The sequence below is a fragment of the Bradysia coprophila genome, chromosome IV (genome assembly GCF_014529535.1).
Source record: "Bradysia coprophila strain Holo2 chromosome IV, BU_Bcop_v1, whole genome shotgun sequence".
NCBI lineage: Eukaryota > Metazoa > Arthropoda > Insecta > Diptera > Sciaridae > Bradysia > Bradysia coprophila.
Genome location: NC_050738.1, coordinates 1,969,250 through 1,988,397, shown reverse-complemented (window position 1 = coordinate 1,988,397; position 19,148 = coordinate 1,969,250). Strand labels below are relative to the sequence as shown.

The following is a 19,148-nucleotide window of genomic DNA, read 5'->3' as shown; positions in this document are numbered from 1 at the left end:
AAAACAGTCAAGCAATGAAGGCTATTTTAAACACGAGCCTGATGTTGATTTAGGTTACTTTTAAGAGGCATTACACCATTATTACAATACATCCCACCTAAATGATTTATTTTTACAGTCAAATGATATTCCTCAATATTTCATTGTTTTGTTCTGACGAAAATAATGAATTATTGTTTTTTGTGTTTATGATTTCTACCGTTTAAAATGTTCGACTTATTTATTCAATAAATCGCTAAGAAAACCATAATAATAAATTGGCTAATCAGTTCGTTTGGAATTCTCTCCAAAACAATGACTCCTGACTAAAATCTAAGCTGAAAACGCCCATAATATTCAAATTATTCTTTTATCAAATTCAGGTGAGATCAGATCAGATAAGGTATTTTTCGTATTATTTCAGGTTCAGGTCAGGTCAGGTTTGGAAATTACCTGAACCTGACCTGATTCCCTCAGGTATTTTTTCTACTAACCTGACCTGACCTGAACCTGACCTGTTCCGAGCCTTATTAGTTTACTGGTTTCATTAGAATAGACTACTTTTACCGATATTTTAAAAAAATTTGCCTGCGGCGCATTTATGTAATCTCTTAAGGCATCACAGTTTTCACATTTTCTTGTTTGGAAATTCCTGATATCCACTGTATCCAGAATACTGGGAAATCAGGAAAATTAAACTTCAAATTCTTGATTGGCATTTTATTTCCGATCAGTAAATCAGTTTTATCATCGGGACAGCTCTCAACATACTCGTCTAATAGTAGCAAATGTCATTGAGAGGTAATAACATGGTAGGTAGATGTAAAATTGTTATTCAAAATCAATCCAAGGTATCGGCTTGCCTCAAATAAGTTTTACTTATCGACGAATTTTGTCTAAGACTAACCATGAAAGAAAAATAAAGTTGCTCACGGAATGTATAGTCTTGAAAGTTTCTTTATGGAAAGAATCTATAAATTCTTTGCTCGCTTCGCTCGCGGTTACTTTCTCCTTCCTTTCACGTTTAAATGAATATCAGTGAAATGAAAAAACTAGGCCCCACCTTATGGGTAGATCAGGTCCTTTCACTGACTGAATCGATCAATATATTTTGGCGATTGTTATAAAAATATCATAAAACTGTCCTTCGATTCTCATGTGATCGTAACCATAAATATTCGTAACTTGACAGTTGCGTGTATAAAATCCCATAAGATCATAAGATCAAGTTACGAATTCTTATTTCTTGAAACTCGTTCAATTTTTTTTTACAAACAACGAAATCACTCAAAAAAATCTTTTCGAAATGATTTCTGGATTATTGCTCCAATACTTTCCATTAACGAACCTAGCCTCAGAAATTTCAGTCCTCTCGATTCAAAAACTTTTTTGGAAATACATTCAGAATTACTCGAGCCACCGTATTATCAATAGACGAAAATTCTTGACTTGACTTGACTTGAACATAACAAATTGGTGCCTGTGACGAAAATTCTTTTGACAATATCACAGAGGTCACCCGTTCCTTTATAGCTCATCTTCAAACTTAACCTCAGGAATTTCATTTCTTGACGATAAAAAAAATGGAAATCCTCAAATTATCGTGTTATCAAGAGACGAGACAAAAATTCTTTTGGGAGTATCATAGAGATCGCATCGCCCGTCCGTTTTAGCCTATCTTCGAACTTAACCTCAGGAATTTAATTCCTCGTCGATTAAAAAACATTTTTGGAAATCCGTGGCAAATTACTTAAGTTATCGTTTTATCAAGGAATGAACAAAATGTGACAAATATTTTAGAGTGTTTATTATCCGTCAGACCCATGACTTTCAGTCAAGATAATTATTTACGACCGAAGTAAAACTTAGCTAGGCTACAGAATGGTACAACCCAGTTTACGTTACCATTTCTCCTAACCGATCGTTAGGATATCGACATTAATATTATTTTTAATATGTTTAATACGTCCACGAAAAGTAAAAGCCAATGTTTTCGTAATTGGCGCTCGAAAACTAATAGCCCCGTGGCGCTGAAAACCTTAATCCGGCTCTGTTTGCGAGTATCGCAGAGTTGTTTTCAAATTAGTGAACTACGTATCATCATCAGGGCTTATTTTTAGGAATTTCTAAATTTATGGAACTTTTAAGAATTTTATGGAATTTGGAAGATTTAAATTCCTAAAAAATTGGATCTGATTTAGCATTAAATGTATTCTGGTTTATTGTCTGCCTCATGTGGAATTTGATTATTACAAAAGAATTCACGAAAAATAAGCCGATTTTTAATCATGTAATGGAACATTTTCGCATGTGTAATGGTCCACTTTCGCATGGAACAGTCAATAAAAATAATGGATTTTCTAGATGGTGAAATTCGTTTGATTGCGCGCTCTGTTCATCAACTTCAAGGCAAAAAGTTAGTAATCTACTACCGCAGCACTGCAGAGCTGTGCTACTACTATTTACGGGTAGAATAATAACAACGAAGTGAGTAGAGTGTACCTATTGACAACATCACTTAGAAACGAAAATCTATAAATTTCTGTCACCTCTTTTGTTTCGCCTATTGAGTGAAAATCTTTTACTTCATTTGTTTTAACATAAATATTGCCATATAATAGAAAACTAGCCAGAGTTCATCACGTATTCTTGTCGTTTCTGCCGACAACAGATGAATACTTCGAACCTGTTTCTTGCTCTGGACTTTGGACTCAGAATTCCTAACTTGACAGTTCTTATGTGAATTTATACACTCAACTGTCAAGTTACGAGTATTAGGAGTTATGAAAATACGAGAATGGTCGCGCTTGGCATTATTTTTGCTTAAATAGACATCGGTTCAACACCATAAATCTTACGCAACAGCTGTATCAAATTATTGTTAATTAACACGTGTATTCAAAAAGAGAAGAAAGAAAAAAAAATGACGAAAAATTAGAATAAATGTCGCAAAGAAATCTTTCTTGACGAGTTGATATTCAAAATTATAACGATTAGGAAGTAAATTAAATTAACAACAGACATCGAATCAATAATTTACACAAAACATTAATAAATTTGGTTAGGCTGCCGTCTGAATATACATTCAGAATTTCGGAATCCGAAATTAATTTGTATTTCATTATGAAGTCTTGATTGTCTGTGTGTATAGACTGTTGAGAGTGACTGCGTGTAACAATTATTATTTTTGTTTAGCTTTATTCCAGCATCATGAACAACGTTCCCATTACAATCGCACGTTTATTTTGATTTGTTTAAGGTTTCTTCTTCTTCGTTTTTTTTTTCTTCAAATATAGAAATCTATTTTAAATCATTTTCTGGTCGTAGAGGTTATCACACTGGCTTCTATTATGTTCATTTATGTATTGCAAGATGATAAATTAAATTGTTGCAAGCGAATTCAACGAGAGAAACGATGCGATTTCATTTTTTTTTTACTTGCACACGAGAATTTTGAATGTTCAGCTTAAATTTGAAAAATGAACGGTTGAGATATTGAGGTGAGTGGAATATAAATGCAATCTGTTAAATCGTCTACCTCAATAAATTGCAATCAAAAATTTCCATTCGTATAAATTACCTTCTCGACGAGTGGCGGTAAATTCGCAAAATCGATGAACTTTTCGTTTATAAGTTAACACCAAAAAAAAAACTGTTGAGGCGATGAATCTACTGTATTCTGGTTTAATATGCTTGCTAATGAGAAAGCTTAACAAGAACGAGAGCATACGGTGTGCTGTTTTTCTCAAAGCGTGAATTAAAATTGTATGCAATTAGATGAACGTAAAAGAGGATGAAGTTGTCATGGAAATTACCGTTGATTTTTGGAAATATTATCGCTTGAATTCGTTAAAAAGTGTTCGCACAGGGAATTCATTCTTCAAAATTCCATGAAGTTAGAATTTGGGAATATTGCGACTTGTCAACTTTAGGCACACCGGAAAGTGCTAAGGGAGTCGAGGAATATCTCCAAATAAATTTGTAAAAATCAAAAAATTAGCACTTTCCGGCGTGCCTAAAGTGCCTGCTCGAGCATTATCCCCTACGTGTTAAGTGGCGACTTTAGCTTATTAACACATTCTACAGAATTTGGTTTTCCCTAAGGTCGAAAGTGACTTATTACAGCCCTAGCGATTAAAAGTAATTGAGTAGTATTTTACATGACTAGGGATAAAAAGATGAAAAGTAGAGTTTTCGTGTGAATTTTGTTGATCCGAGGCGAAACCGAGCACACACGAAAACGAGACTTTTCATTTTTATCCCGAGTTATGCAATGAGTGTTACATGCTGAGGGCGTCGAAAGACGTGCTTCAAACATGAAAAGTACGGTTTTCGACGCATGTAGCATGTAAAATCCATTCCATAGCTCGGGATAAAAATGAAAAGTCTCGTTTTAGTGTGTTGGTTGGAAACTTCTACCCTCCCGACTCGTCAAAATAAAATTTTGGGACTACGAACGGAATGTACTATTATAGAAGCAGCGTACCGATTAGATTGCTCACTCTGTCACATTGATTATATTTTGAATAGATCACGGGGACAATGCGTAATGTGCAATGATTGCTTCTGAAAACATCGATATTCTCCTTATCAGTGAACTCACTCAGTGTCCTTCCAATCATTTCTTTTTTCACAGCTCAAAATACGACACTTAGGAATAGTTCGGTTAAAGCACCTGACACGGATGTCGTAATCTTCATTCGTTATCATTATCGCTATCGATCCGACACTTAAAAAACCATTGTACGTGATACGTGACCCCTTCTGGTAAATTTCAGTTAATACCAGTTCTCTATCCATTAATTACACTTTTATCGAAATGTTTGGTAAATGGGTGAGGCGTTAGTCTATTGTGTCGGTCGGTTATTTATAGGTTCCAAAATTGATTGCATTAAATTTATCTCTGCATCGAAAGCGGTCATCTGACAATATGTTATAGGTGTTCAGACCAATCTGAACTTTTGTTTATCTTAATAGTTGGCACAGTCAATTAAGTTTCTAAATTATGTAATGTCAAGCATTGTACTGTGCAATTTAGTTCATATTATAACGTTGATCTATAAACAACAGTCTTTTGATTCGACATAAAATAATTGAACCTGAAAAACCGATATTCCCTAAACATTTGGGGGCTCAACCGGGATGTCGGTTGCTTAACCGTCTGTTTGTTTATTTAATTCGCGTTGTAGTTGTGAGAGAAATCGGCTGTTTTTTATCAAATTATCGGTCGATGAAAGTAGTTTATGTTCCGACAAGTGCGAACAATCGCGTTCTAAGACAATAGACATTTTTGTGAACCATGCAAATTTGTATGTTTGTGAAAAGAATCAAATGGTTCTAGTTGTTTCATCGAAAAGACACGATTAAAAGAGTCAAGTGTTCAGCGAGTTGGAAGTTTTACGATGTGTGCCCATTTTCTCAATGTTCATTTGTGAGAAAAACGTGGATGGAAACAAAAGGTCGCTGGTTAACAAAAGATCCACGTTGTCTCAAATACACGCTTCGAAAATAATCATCGAATTGCAGTTTCATGTAGTGGCTCATGGATTGGCTTCGTGCTCTACTGTCTTTCAGTGTTCAATAATGACAGAGAAGCTGATTTTCGACTACAAATTGGTGCATTCGAGTATCACTATGCAATTAGTGTATGCCAGTACAGCTTGGTTGACGTCACCATTTCTTTGTTTCAAAGTTATCGTGTGCAATAATCGTCTACCAAAGACAATCAATGGAGTAGAGCAGTGGTCATTTTATGGTTTCAATTTTGGTCAACTGCAATCCGTACAGCGAAAACCGGAATTTACAATTTTGACTTTATGTGTTTCAATAGTCAAACATCATCGAGTATTCCACATTTCAATCGTTTGTTCGATTAAAGTTTCATTTCGAGCATTGGTTTCGGCGTCTCATAACGGATCAAGCAATCATTCCAGTTCGTCTTTAAGCGTGTCAAAGGCCGAACGAGTCGGAAGTTGCAAGGCTGACAGATCAGCTGGATTTATTCATCTTGCAGTAATTGTTCCAACTGCCGTTTCTTCGTATTATTGTGGTCAATTGCAGACAGTCAATGGAGTATCAATGTGTGAACAATTAGCGGAATGTTTCTCGACTTGTTTATGGAACATGAGTAGTCTTCAACATCGTTCGCTGGAGAATGAAGCGCTCCATGGTATCCGAAAACGATTATCCAAGAGATTCATCAGTCGTCGGGCAAAACCTGCCATTATGTACAACAAAAATGCTGCGAATTTTGTGGACTGGATAACAGAGCTTTCTAAGGCACAGCAGAGCGCACTGAGAGAACAAATGGACGAAATAGTCGCTTTATTTACCAACGACGGCGTCGATTGGGAATTCAATCCTACAACAGCAAGTAATTTCGGAGGAATTTGGGAAGCAGCAGTGCAATCAATGAAGTTTCACCTCAAACAAATTGTTGGGTCGTCACATCTCACGTTTAAGGAGCTGACAATTCTTTTTTGTCAAATCGAGTGCGCATTTATTTCGAGACCAATGTGCAGCCTGACCGATGAGGATTTGAATTTGAGTTTATTTTTGAGTAAATTTTTCCGTTTCATTCATTTTATCTTCCGAGCCAATTTCATTTCATTTTGAATTTTTTGTGTTAGTTTTATTTGAAGACGATTTATAATGTCTTGGCCGGGAGTATGTTCAGACCAATCTGAACTTTTGTTTATCTTAATAGTTGGCACAGTCAATTAAGTTTCTAAATTATGTAATGTCAAGCATTGTACTGTGCAATTTAGTTCATATTATAACGTTGATCTATAAACAACAGTCTTTTGATTCGACATAAAATAATTGAACCTGAAAAACCGATATTCCCTAAACAATAGGTACGCCGTAAATTCACACTTGGGCTGGTCAATTAAATCAAGTCTGATTTTTGGGATATTTATATTTTAAGTAAAAACAAATTGCTAACAAATCGAGTCGGTCTCCGCCGTAAATCAATTCGAGAAATATAAAATCATTGTGAGACGGAATACAGCGGTAGGTTTGTAATAGTACATTACTATACCAGTGAAGTAATTTGATATCTCGTATCCAGATGAGTAAAAGTACCCGAGGGCTTCAGCCAGAGGTACTTTCATTCATCGTGATACGAGATATCAAATTATTTCACGTGTAAAGTATGGCGTTTCACTTTACGAGCGAGGGAAAAGGTTTTCACTAGTGAGGGAATAGCCACATTACATCACTAGTAAAGTAAAATATTTAAAATTAATATTTTAATCGTTCAGTTTAATAGTTCCATTATACGAGTAAGACGCAAAAACGGATAAGACCGGCTCCTCTATTTATAAAACAAAACAATTAACGTGAAAGGTCGCTTACTGTTTACATCATTTACATTTATTCCATGAGAATACAATATGCATTATCATTCCAACCACTTTATAGTCTCATAGTCTCAGTAAAGCGCAAAACACATTTCTGTGATGTGTATGCCATGGATTTAGCATTGTTTCTCATAAATTGAATCAAGTCCCGGATGAAAACAGATATATATTCACATGAAGTCAGCCTTCACAGTTGCATTGACCCCCAAAGTGTTGTACGTTTATTGTATGCATTTTACGTCGCGCTTTCACACTTAACAAGTATTTCTGGTCAATTATTAATATGACGACGGTCGACGCCAGAGAGCGAACGAAGAAATGTGTATCTGTGTAATAAGCAGAAAAAAAAATTTAGAAACGACGACGATGTGGTATAAATAATACCAGACACAGACGCTCTCTCGGATAGTAGGTGCGAATGATGCGTTGTTATGGTGTAAAAATGGTGATTATAGTAAATGCTAGACAATAAAACGAATGCATCCAGTAATCCCAGACCATTCATGTGTACCATTATTATTATTCAGTGTGATGTTTCGTTGGCAATGGACTGGCGGTATTGTTTCATTGAACTTTAATTTGAGATGCCTTTGTTAACGGCGCAAAAAAGTTTAATTTAAAGTTCAGCACTTTCATAATTAAACTCGCAGAAAATGTGTAAATGAGTTTATTATTCGAAAGGAAAATCGATTTTATTTCTCCGCAACATTTGAATGTAGGCGGTGTGGTGTTGTTGTCCTTTTTTCTTCATCGTCGATTTTTTACGCTGTACGGAACGTCAGCAGTTTTTTGTTCGATACAGTGGCAATAAATAAGACTTTGAAATTAAAGACTTAGAGAAGGGGGTGCTTTGAGACTTTGAGGTAGATTGGTTTCGCGGACGTTATTATTTTTAGGTCTTTTTTCCATAGGAAAAAAAGACCTATTGTGGGCACTTCATCTGTCCGTCCGTCCGTCCGTCCGTCCGTCCGTCTGTCCGTCCGTCTGTCTGTCCGTCCGTCCGTCCGTCTGTCCGTCTGTCCGTCCGTCCGTCCGTCCGTCCGTCTGTCCGTCCGTCCGTCCGTCCGTCCGTCCGTCTGTGTCACAAATAAAATGTGATTGATAAAAGTTAAAATTGCAATGCTACTATGAACAAACCAACACCAGGCAAATCAATTATTATTTGTTATCTGGTAACCAATCGCTCATAGCAGACATTGCAATTTGAAAGTTTGGTAGTTGTTGGTAGTTGGACCCCCAAAATATTTAGCAGCAAAGATGTTTCTTACTCGAGAGACGCACACCGACTGACGAAATTATTCGGCCTGCTTGCCTTTTTATAACTCAAATATTTGGTAGTTGACTACCTCGGTGGTAAATTGCAATGCTACTATGAGCAAACCAACACCAGGCAAATCAATTATTATTTGTTATCTGGTAACCAATCGCTCATAGCAGACATTGCAATTTGGTAGTTGTTGGTAGTTAGACCCCCAAACTATATAGCAGCAAAGATGTTTCTTACTCGAGAGACGCACACCGACTGACGAAATTATTCGGCCTGCTGGTCTATTTATAAATCGAGTATTTGGTAGTTGACTACCAAAGTGGTAGTTGACTGACTACCAAAGTGGTAGTTGACTGACTACCAAAGTGGTAGTTGACTGACTACCAAAGTGGTAGTTGACTGACTACCAAAGTGGTAGTTGACTGACTACCAAAGTGGTAGTTGACTGACTACCAAAGTGGTAGTTGACTGACTACCAAAGTGGTAGTTGAATGACTACCAAAGTGGTAGTTGACATGACTACCAAAGTGGTAGGTACTGTAGTTGACTGACTACCAAAGTGGTAGTTGACTGACTACCAAAGTGGTAGTTGACTGACTACCAAAGTGGTAGTTGACTGACTACCAAAGTGGTAGTTGACTGACTACCAAAGTGGTAGTTGACTGACTACCAAAGTGGTAGTTGACTGACTACCAAAGTGGTAGTTGACTGATACAAAGTAGTTGACTGACTACCAAAGTGGTAGTTGACTGACTACCAAAGTGGTAGTTGACTGACTACCAAAGTGGTAGTTGACTGACTACCAAAGTGGTAGTTGACTGACTACCAAAGTGGTAGTTGACTGACTACCAAAGTGGTAGTTGACTGACTACCAAAGTGGTAGTTGACTGACTACCAAAGTGGTAGTTGACTGACTACCAAAGTGGTAGTTGACTACCAACATGGTAGTTTACTAATACGGATGTTGTAGATATGTTTACTGTTTGAGAGCTGCACACCGACTGATGAAATTAATCGGCTTGCTTGCCTATTCATAATTCCAAAATTTGGTAGTTGAATACCAAAGTGGTACTTGAATGAGTACCAAGCTAGTAGTAAACAGAAATTGAAAAAAAATGAAAAAGACCTCACCAGGCTTCAGCCGGTCTATTCTTGTTTAAATCATTTTTTACATTGACTTAAGTTAACTTTCTTTTAGAAAAACCATCAACAAAACCATTTATAAAAAGCGCAACGTCAAGTAACTAAAAATACATTTTTTCCCTCAAGGACAACCGGTATTTCTCGCGCCAATTATTAATGTTCTTCACACAAAAAAAAATCGAATTGTATCTGCAAGCGTGTGTACGGCATAAGCTAATAAAATTATAATATACAAGTTTTTAAATTGCAAAAATACGTTTATGGAAATCATTTATTTACTCCATGATCAAGATCATGTCGACTGTAGACTTATAAAGCGAACGGTGTATTTTTTTGCCGTCTGATACAAAACTAAAACTTAAGAAACAACAAAAAAAAATGCGCAAAAGAGAGATTAAAGCACTCAATCCAGTTCACTGAATCATGAGTGGGATGTATTGCGGTTTTCAATATCAGCCGTACGATGTCGAATTTGGTTTATTATACATAACTGTACGGAAGTAATAAAATACAATTTCGAGTGTGTGAACCAATACCGATGCGGAAAAGAAAAGAACCGATCAAACAAAGAATTTCGCGTCACATTACGTGATACCGATTCTGATGTATTTCCTCATCTTTTCCGTAGAATTTTTTTTTTTCATAGAAGTAGTAGGAATCGTACAGACGCCCGGAAGCTAAAGAGTATAAAATGAAAATTTGCGAAATTTATTTGTCTACAGTAAATACGACAAAAAAAGTAGTTTCATGCGACGATGATGACAAGACTAATCGATGAGATCTGGTTTGTCTGGCTGTATAATAAGGGGCTGTCCATAAATGACGTTTAGAAACTTATGTTAAAATGAATGAAGTAAAAGATTTTGTATCGAAACGAAGCGATAATTAAAAGTCTCAAATTAAATTTGGATTTTTGTGCGAAATGAAAACTTTTACAGGCTTATGAGACTCCATTATTGAAATCAAATTATTAAAAAATATGGTAAAATTCTTTAAAATTCCTTATTAAGAATGCCTTCAAATTCTTACAAATTTCTTAATTGTTAATCCTTAATCCTTAAAAAAATCCTTAAAATTCTTCCTGAAATTTTGAATTTTCTTGAATTTTATGGAATTTTTACGATTTTAATTCTATCGAAGCGTTTTTCTATTGATAAGGTAAAAGAATAGTAGACGATAAAAAATGACTGCCGTAGTACTGTTCCAGATGCTGTTCCAGCTGTAGAGCACTCAGAAGAAGGAAAAAATCTGCATTTTGGCACCACCTTTTTCCCAAGACATCTGTGGGCTTGCACCACAAAAGTACTGGGTTCATTTATATGTGCAACGATAGTGGGTGAGGCCAGCTACAACACCCCATACTCAGTTCCGTGGAACAACGAAGCTGCAGAGAATCCGGACTCTCCGAACATTCACTATATTTTTGGTCATAACTCTCGTGGATGTACTCGCACCAAGCAGTGCATATACTCTACCTGTAGGTCTTTCCAAGGCCGACATTGGTACAACATTACAATTTAAAATAATTTTTTAATAAGTTATTGCCGAAAAACTGTTTCCGGTACCCTCTGACATGTCTTTGCTTTTGAGAGCTTTTGACAGAAAATATGAATCCAACGAGCTATCACTCATTAAAATCGGAGACCGCTTGTTCCCCAATCGCCTGAAGTCTTGGCGATATGACTCTTGTAAACAGAGATAAAACGGAGTCCTTCTTTCGTAAGTGTAAACTAACAAAAGCTTAGTTGGACCCGTGTTAGAGACCAGTTCTTAATTCCTTAAGTTAACAAAATTATAAGCTTAAAACAATCAGAGTTTTCGTAAGCCTTCATACCGACACAAAGTTAGTAGAACGTAAATGGTCTGAGTAAATTAACATGTAAATTGTTATACCATCATTGTAACAAACAATTTTGCTTAATACAACAAACATGTAGAACGCATAAGTATTCCAAACACTACTAACTATTAACATTTTATCGTTTTAATTATTGTCATCTGGTTACAGTCCACTTACACAAACTGGAATTGAGCAATTGTGTCACACACAATTTATTTTAATAAATTAATTTCTGAACAAAAAAACTTTTGTTTTTATTTCGCATTTTGATTATTTTTCTTCTTCTCTCCTTCGTCGGTTCATTCAAAACATATTCCACATGCGTATCGGTTAATTCAAATTAGTCGCTATATTTGCTTCAACAATTGTTAATGATCCTTGATTTCTACCTATTTGATTCATATGTGTTGTGGTGTACGTATAAAGACACATAAGCAGGTAACTCATAAAAAATAATAAATCTCTTAACATTCTGAATAAAAACACATAACGAAATGCAAATAATTTTTGATTTCCACTCTTTGGCATTGTTGCTAAATTGAATTTATGAATGTTTTAATATGCAAAGTGAATACTAATCACGTTAGACTTTATACGACAATAATAATGTGACTTTGTTTTCCGGGATCATATGTTCTGCGTATAATATATGTGAATCTGCTGGAAATACACCGGAGACATCCAGACACACATGAAGGGAATAGAGAAAAGCAGTGAGTAATTGTTTCTCTTTCGTTTCGGAAACTTAAAGATGCTCATCATATACACCATCATTTCAGATATAAAACATTTAAATGTGTTCCCACTCGAATACGTATACCCTCCTCAAGACGTATCATGAATAAGTAACTAACATTACGTTCCCGCACAACATACAGTGCTCACAACTTTTTCCACTAAATAAAACCGAAACGTCTCATTGCCTGCGGTAAGGTGACAGGTAAGTGACACTATGTAACCTTCACGTATAAGGAAGAGCTCAATTGAATTGTTTTCTTATTATTCTTTATTATTCTGTCTCCTTATTCAACGTGTATGAGTTGAACTGTTCTAACCACGGTATAAAAGTGTGATAGCCGTGCACAATTACTAAAGATAACGAACAAATTGTTGAAAAGGGCAGATTAAGAAATTAAACAATTTTTTTTTTGTTTCTCGAATGAAATTCATATAGCGGGTGCATCAGCATCATATATTATAGCAATTTCATACACAGTTTGTACATCAAGGCAAGGCAGCCGGGTTTATAAATAAATTCACACATCAATTTAAAGCGATAAGAGGATGCTGGTTGCACGGGACTATATAGATGTGATGAAATTAACTTATTTATAAAGAGACAATATTTCTCGTTCGCCGAGCATAAGTGAATGAAAGCGACATACAGAGAAGAAAAGAAAGAAAATAAAAAAAAACCGAACCAAATGTGTGCACAGAATTTTGTTATACATTTACATGAAAAGCGTTTTCGTATCTAACGTTCCAATGTTGTTTTTTCTTCTTCAAAATGTACACCACATAATATAACAATGATGACGATGTAGACTGACAAGCGATTGTTTATCATCATTGTATACCTTTAAACTTTTGTGTTGAAACAATTGGCCTAGCTTAACGTGCAACGTCAATTATTTGTAATAGAGCAATAATGTGTACATATTCAGTAGAATTAACAAATTGTTTAGTAAAGTGAAAAAATAATAATAAACGAACAGCAACATCAATTAACTGCTTTACCTGAAAGATGTTTCAGTAACAGCTCTGTAACTCTCTCAGTGGCAAGACCCATTGTTCGAGAAAATTGTTTAATCAATTTTTATCGAGTCTACACGTTATGATACACGAAGTGCTATCTTAAATATCATTGAATAATTTCAAAATGATCTACATCTGCCATCCGATTCGAGAATGCTAAAAAAATGTTAAGCAGCTGGTGCAATGCAGCTGGTAATATTCAGTAAAAATTTATAAATAAATTGATTAAGTTGGAATGGTTGGAACGATAAAAGTCTATGAAATATTTTTTTTGAGAGCAAGGTCGCTCATATTTCATTCAGAATCATAACCAGCATTCAATCGTTATAGACTGGTCTCTGATTTCAGTGTATGAAAGACTGAACGATGAGGAGCGGCTGAAGAAGTAGTAAAACCAAAAATTCCAAACTACTTAAGCCGATACTGATAGCCAGACAGAAAATCCTAACTTAGTCATTTGTTATCGACGAGAACGGCAAAAACAACCAGTGAACGCTGACATGTTCTTTTATATGTAGTCAAAATTCATGTTAAATCAAATGAAGTAAAAGATTTTTTAGCAATTACTAGAAAACAATACAACAACTGAAGTAACAGATTTTACGATTGTGTGTCATGTTTAAAAAAAGATTAAATGAAAGTCTAGTCTAGTTAGATCCACTAGATCCACTAGATCCACTCGCACAAACAAAAGTGTTTTACGTCTTTAAACGTTTTGTCACAACATACGCGACGCGTGCGTGTAACTTCACCCGTTCCCGTATAAACAATTAAAGCATTTTTGCTTATATGAGCGAATCAGCTGAAAAACAGCTGAAACAAAATACGTCGATTATTTCAAAGTCGTTGACTGTACTTAAATAAATTTTTGTCAGTTGGCCGGCTATAAATCGCACATCTTAGGGCTAGAGATTCACAGCCATCGATCGAAAAAATTGCACGACACCCATTACACCAACACCTAGCCAAAGAAATCACAGAGCTCTATTTCCGCTTAAATACACCACATTAGGAAGCCCTACTTTTCCCTCCACTAAAATAGCGTAAATAATACCATTTGACAGTGCAACGAAGGTCAATATTAATTGTAATGTTAGAAATATAACACAAAATGTTAATGAGATCATAGCGAACACGTTGCCGTCGCTAGTTAGAAAGACCTGACATCATCAATTAAACCTCTTACTAAAACCACATTACACGTTCTCGGTACGGTGCATATCTAAATAGAATATTGAAAACAATTAAGTCCAGCAATGCTGAACGAATGAACGTAAATAGATGTCTCGAAGCAGAAATTGAGTTCGTTTAAAATAAAACGAACGGTACGAAACTCGGACGACGGAAATCTTCTGTGTTCGGACTTCAGCTGAAAGAAGAGTTTTGTTAATGCTACATGAGAGGATGTTATCTCTAATCTATAAGCGTTTACGCCATAAAATGGGCAACTTGTTTATTATGGTGGTGGGAGCCAAGGTAAAAATATACGTACTGAAGGTAACGCAAATCCTCAGGGAATAGCACGAAATGCGTACCCCAAGTTCCGGGTGAATATAAGATTTGTTATGTTGCATCCGTGACGTTTGGCGCGATAATGTTGTTGGAAGTGTGTTGTATAGTATTGAGTTTTGGCATGTGTTGCAACCTAACAAAGTAAATTTGACTTAGGAGTCAGTGTGTTCTTGCGGATTTGCGTTACCTTCAGTGTTTATATACTTTGGGTGGGAGCTGTGGGAGCAGTGTTCATTTTTGGTAAAATTATTTGTAAAAATTTGCCAAAGTTTAGGTTCTGGTAAGAAATGGGGAATGGGGTCCAAGCCTGTAGAGTCTATCACATTGAGAATATTTTCAAGAAATTTGTTTAATTTCACGAAGATTTCCATTGGTGAAGTTATAGTAAAACATAGCACAGTGCATAGAGATTAAATAAGTAAAAGAGGTCATTAAGAAACATTCCACCTAAGCCACATCAAATCAGTGCTCAGTGCTTAATGCTTATATATTCCATTCTACCGTGTGACTCACTTAATCAACCATTGTTGTACTATTAATGACAAACAATTACGGTGAAGTGCGACGAAATAAAAACGAACATTTTTGCAATTTGTGCTGATAGCAGCATACCAAAACAAACAAACAATCAAAGCAATGTTTTTGATAGTTGTGTGATATAAGATTTATTAGGTGTAAATTAGCTAACTGACCTTGCATAAACTCAGTAAAATGTTTTTTTTAGCGTTAACGTTACGTTAAGAATCTATTGTTCCTATGCATTAGAGACGAAACTGTTTTCGTGAATCGAATCGATAAACAATTTGTAACCAATCCATTTCTACGCAATAAAAATTGTTTTAGTAAGCACAAAAAAACGTAAAATCGAGCTGAATCCGGTTCATCATTACAAACAGTTTGTTTGGAGGGATGTCACGTTGTCACGTAAGAGTAAGGTGTGTTGATGTTTTGCACACGAATCAATTAAATGCGTATTTGTCGGGTCCCATGCATCACAAGGAAATATGGGTTCAAAGGTATTTTGCTTCCGATTACGCCCACCTCAAAGGTCGTGTATCCAACGGAATAACAAGTTCATTTTTTCTCGCATATTTGATCAATCATGAAGTGGATGTTAATGAATTAACACACAGAATCTTGTGTCTATTTACTTACATTTGAATGAATTGCATACAACAACAAGCTTGCAGGCACAACAAGATTTTCTTTTTAATTATAGCTCGCATGAATCGACAGCTGCAAAGTCATATATTAATAATAAATATGAATTAGCACTGAGGTCTTTTTCTTTGCACACATCGGCGTATCAATAAAATGATTTTTTTAGAGGTGAAGCGAAAATGATCTGTAATTCCACTGTCAGACAGAACAGGGTCTGATAATTTGAATCCAGTCATTAAACAGTTGTCTGATGACAGATGTTTCTTGTTGCGTCGTCGTTATTGAGATTGTGCTGACTGTCAATGTAATATTCCCCTGTTTCATAGATTTGCGAAGTATGGAAATGTCTATATGTTGCTTCTAGTGTTATCTAGTGTTATGTCATTGATTCCAGGATACCAAGCAGTAGTTCGACATATTGAGGAATCTATTTTGACCAGGGTCTAAAGAAACGAATGCATACCATCAAAGGTACACGTAAATTCTGTCAATATTAGTTCAGACAGAGCCTAATATTTAGCAATTCATTCTTAAAAATTCCCAAATTTTTTATTTTTGCATTTTTATAATTAAATGCTTGTAAATCATCAAGATAAGTTCAAAAACATTTAAAAACTTTGAACATGCAAAAGAAAAGGATTTTTTTGGGAATTAGTTCCCAAATATTAGGCTCTGACCTGAACTAATTTTGACATAATTGACATGTACCTTTGATGGTGTGCATTCGTTTCTTTAGACCCTGGTCAAAACAAATTCCTCAATATGTCGAAATACTGCTTGGTATACTGGAATAGATTGTTGTTTGTTCAAGTTGTGAAATTCATAGCTCGCCGGGTATAGTGAGGTGGAGTCGAAGGTTGTGATTTTGACTTTTACAGTTATATACACTCACCTCATATCCGGAATACTGGGAAATCAGGAAAATTAAACTTCAAATTCTTGATTGGCATTTTATTTCCGATAAGAAAATCAGTTTTATCATCGGGAAATTTCAGCTCTCAGCATACTCGTTTAGTAGTAGCATATGTCTTACAAAAGTCATTTAGAGGTAATAACATGGCAGATGTAAAATTGTTATTCAAAATCAATCCAGGGTATCTGCTTGCCTCAAAAAAAGTTTCACTTATCGACGAATTATGTCTAAGAATTCATTCACGAAACCATGAAAGAAAAATAAAGTTGCACACGGAATGTATAGTCTTGAAAGTTTCTTGATGAAAAGAATCTACAAATTCTATGCTCGCTTCGCTCGCGGTTACTTTCTCCTTCTTTTCAGTTTTAAAAGATTATCAATCAATTTTTGCGATTGTTATATTGTTATATTGTATAAAATCCCATAAGATGATAAGATCAAGTCACGAATTCTTAAAGTAACGAAAATACGAAGCAGATTTCTTGCTTATGTTTTGAACAAAAATGAAACTCGTTCAATTTTTTTTACAAACAGCTTACCACGAAAATCTTTTCGAAATGACATCTGGATTATTACTCCAATACTTTCCATTAACGAACCTAGCCTCAGAAATTTCAGTCCTCTCGATTCAAAAACTTTTTTGGATATACATTCAGAATTACTCGAGACGAAAATTCTTTTGAGAATATCATAGAGATCACCCGTTCCTATTTAGCTCATCTTCAAACTTAACCTCAGGAATTTCATTTCTTGACGATAAAAAAATGGAAATCATCAAAGTTATCGTGTTATCAATAGACGAGACAAAAATTGTTTTGGGAGTATCATAGAGATCGCATCGCCCATCCGTTTTAGCCTATCTTCGAAAATTACCCTAAAAAATGTAATTAATTTTAATTTTAATTAAAACAAAAAATTGGAAATCCGTGGCAAATTACTTAAGTTATCGTTTTATAGGAATGAACAAAGTATGACAATCATTCAGTCAAGATAATTATTTACGACCGAAGTAAAACTTAGCTAGGCTACAGAATGTTACAACCCAGTTTACGTTCTTACACTAACATTATTTTTAATACGTTCACGAAAAATAAAAGCCATGTTTTTGTAATTGGCGCTCGAAAACTAATAGCCCCGTGGCGCTGAAAACCTTAATCCGGCTCTGTGTCGAATATTGCTAAGTATTTTGAAGTGGATGTAAGTCGTCGCAGATCTTGTAATTCATAAACAATAAGTCGACCTTACAAGCAATTTTTTATGGAAAATAAATAAACAAATTTGAACGATATTCAATGTGTATGAAAGGTTTTGAAATTCTTTCCTTGAATTTTTCAAGTATTACGTCGACTTGTAAGCAATGCCTATTTTAGGGGATTAAATTCCCTGAAATTTCAGAAGTCAGGAATTTTTCAGTTTTAAGGAATTTTTTGCAATTTAATTCCCTGACAAATCAAAATATCAATTTTTCCATTAAAATCTGGACGTTGAGGTCAGTAAGTAAGAACGACTCTTAGGTTCCAAACTTACGGTTGGTATTTGTTGTTTGGAGAATTCAACGTTTTGGGTTTTGGTGAGCACTTCGACTTTAGTCTGGACTGTCCTTTTTTATAGAGATTTCCTGGGATTTCTCTGGATAATCAGATTTTCGAATAAGAATGACTGTTGAAATACCCTGTCATTTAATAATCACAAAACCGAAAACGTTTCCTATTACAAACAGGAAAACACTAATTTTAAGCTTTTAAGATCATAATTTTATGGGTCTACGACTTTATCTATCCAACAACAATTCTCAGCCTAAGGCTTTTGACACTATAAGACGGCGTGACGGTTATTTGCCGGTAAACAGACAGAGAGACATACTTTAAAAAAATCCCAAACAAACAAACAAAACAGAGTCGAATTTTGCGTCTCTAACAAAATACGGAGACGCAATGCATTTTATTAAAGGCTAAAGACCACAAACCTTCAAACTTCATTCTGAAACTACCCTCAAAACACTCAAATTTTTCATTATGCGGCGCTTGGGTGCCGTTACAAAACCAGATACGTAAATGACCTGAAAGTGTATGTACTGTTATGAGTGCTCTGTGAGTCTGTTATTCTCCAAAAATTAATTGCGAAGCGAACCATCTAAAGCGTTTCTTATCAAAATTTTACAACTTTAATAACACTTGTGTATATGGCCCACAAACACACACATTGTTCGACAAA

At 35.3% G+C, this 19,148-nt stretch overlaps 2 protein-coding genes and 1 long non-coding RNA gene across 5 annotated transcripts in view; 2 read left to right on the top strand and 1 right to left on the bottom strand.

Moving 5' to 3' along the window:
* The window catches only part of LOC119066093 (protein goliath), a 47,091-nt gene that overhangs the window by 23,115 nt on the left and 4,828 nt on the right, over positions 1–19,148 (bottom strand). The window lies entirely within an intron of this gene.
* On the top strand, positions 1,478–18,097 carry LOC119066097. The gene is made up of 3 exons (XR_005085697.1): positions 1,478–1,879; positions 2,712–2,718; positions 18,032–18,097. It is a non-coding gene; the product is annotated as an uncharacterized LOC119066097 (long non-coding RNA).
* Positions 4,926–6,816, top strand: LOC119066094. 3 transcript variants are annotated; one of them, XM_037168368.1, is made up of 3 exons: positions 4,926–6,283; positions 6,335–6,349; positions 6,454–6,809. In XM_037168368.1, exons 1-3 carry the CDS (start codon positions 5,401–5,403, stop codon positions 6,510–6,512), a joined length of 957 nt encoding a protein of 318 aa, XP_037024263.1. In that variant the 5' UTR covers positions 4,926–5,400; the 3' UTR covers positions 6,513–6,809. The 3 variants fall into 3 exon arrangements, with proteins under 3 accessions (XP_037024263.1, XP_037024261.1, XP_037024262.1); XM_037168366.1 differs by having other exon boundaries at positions 6,335–6,816; XM_037168367.1 differs by having other exon boundaries at positions 4,926–6,350; positions 6,455–6,811.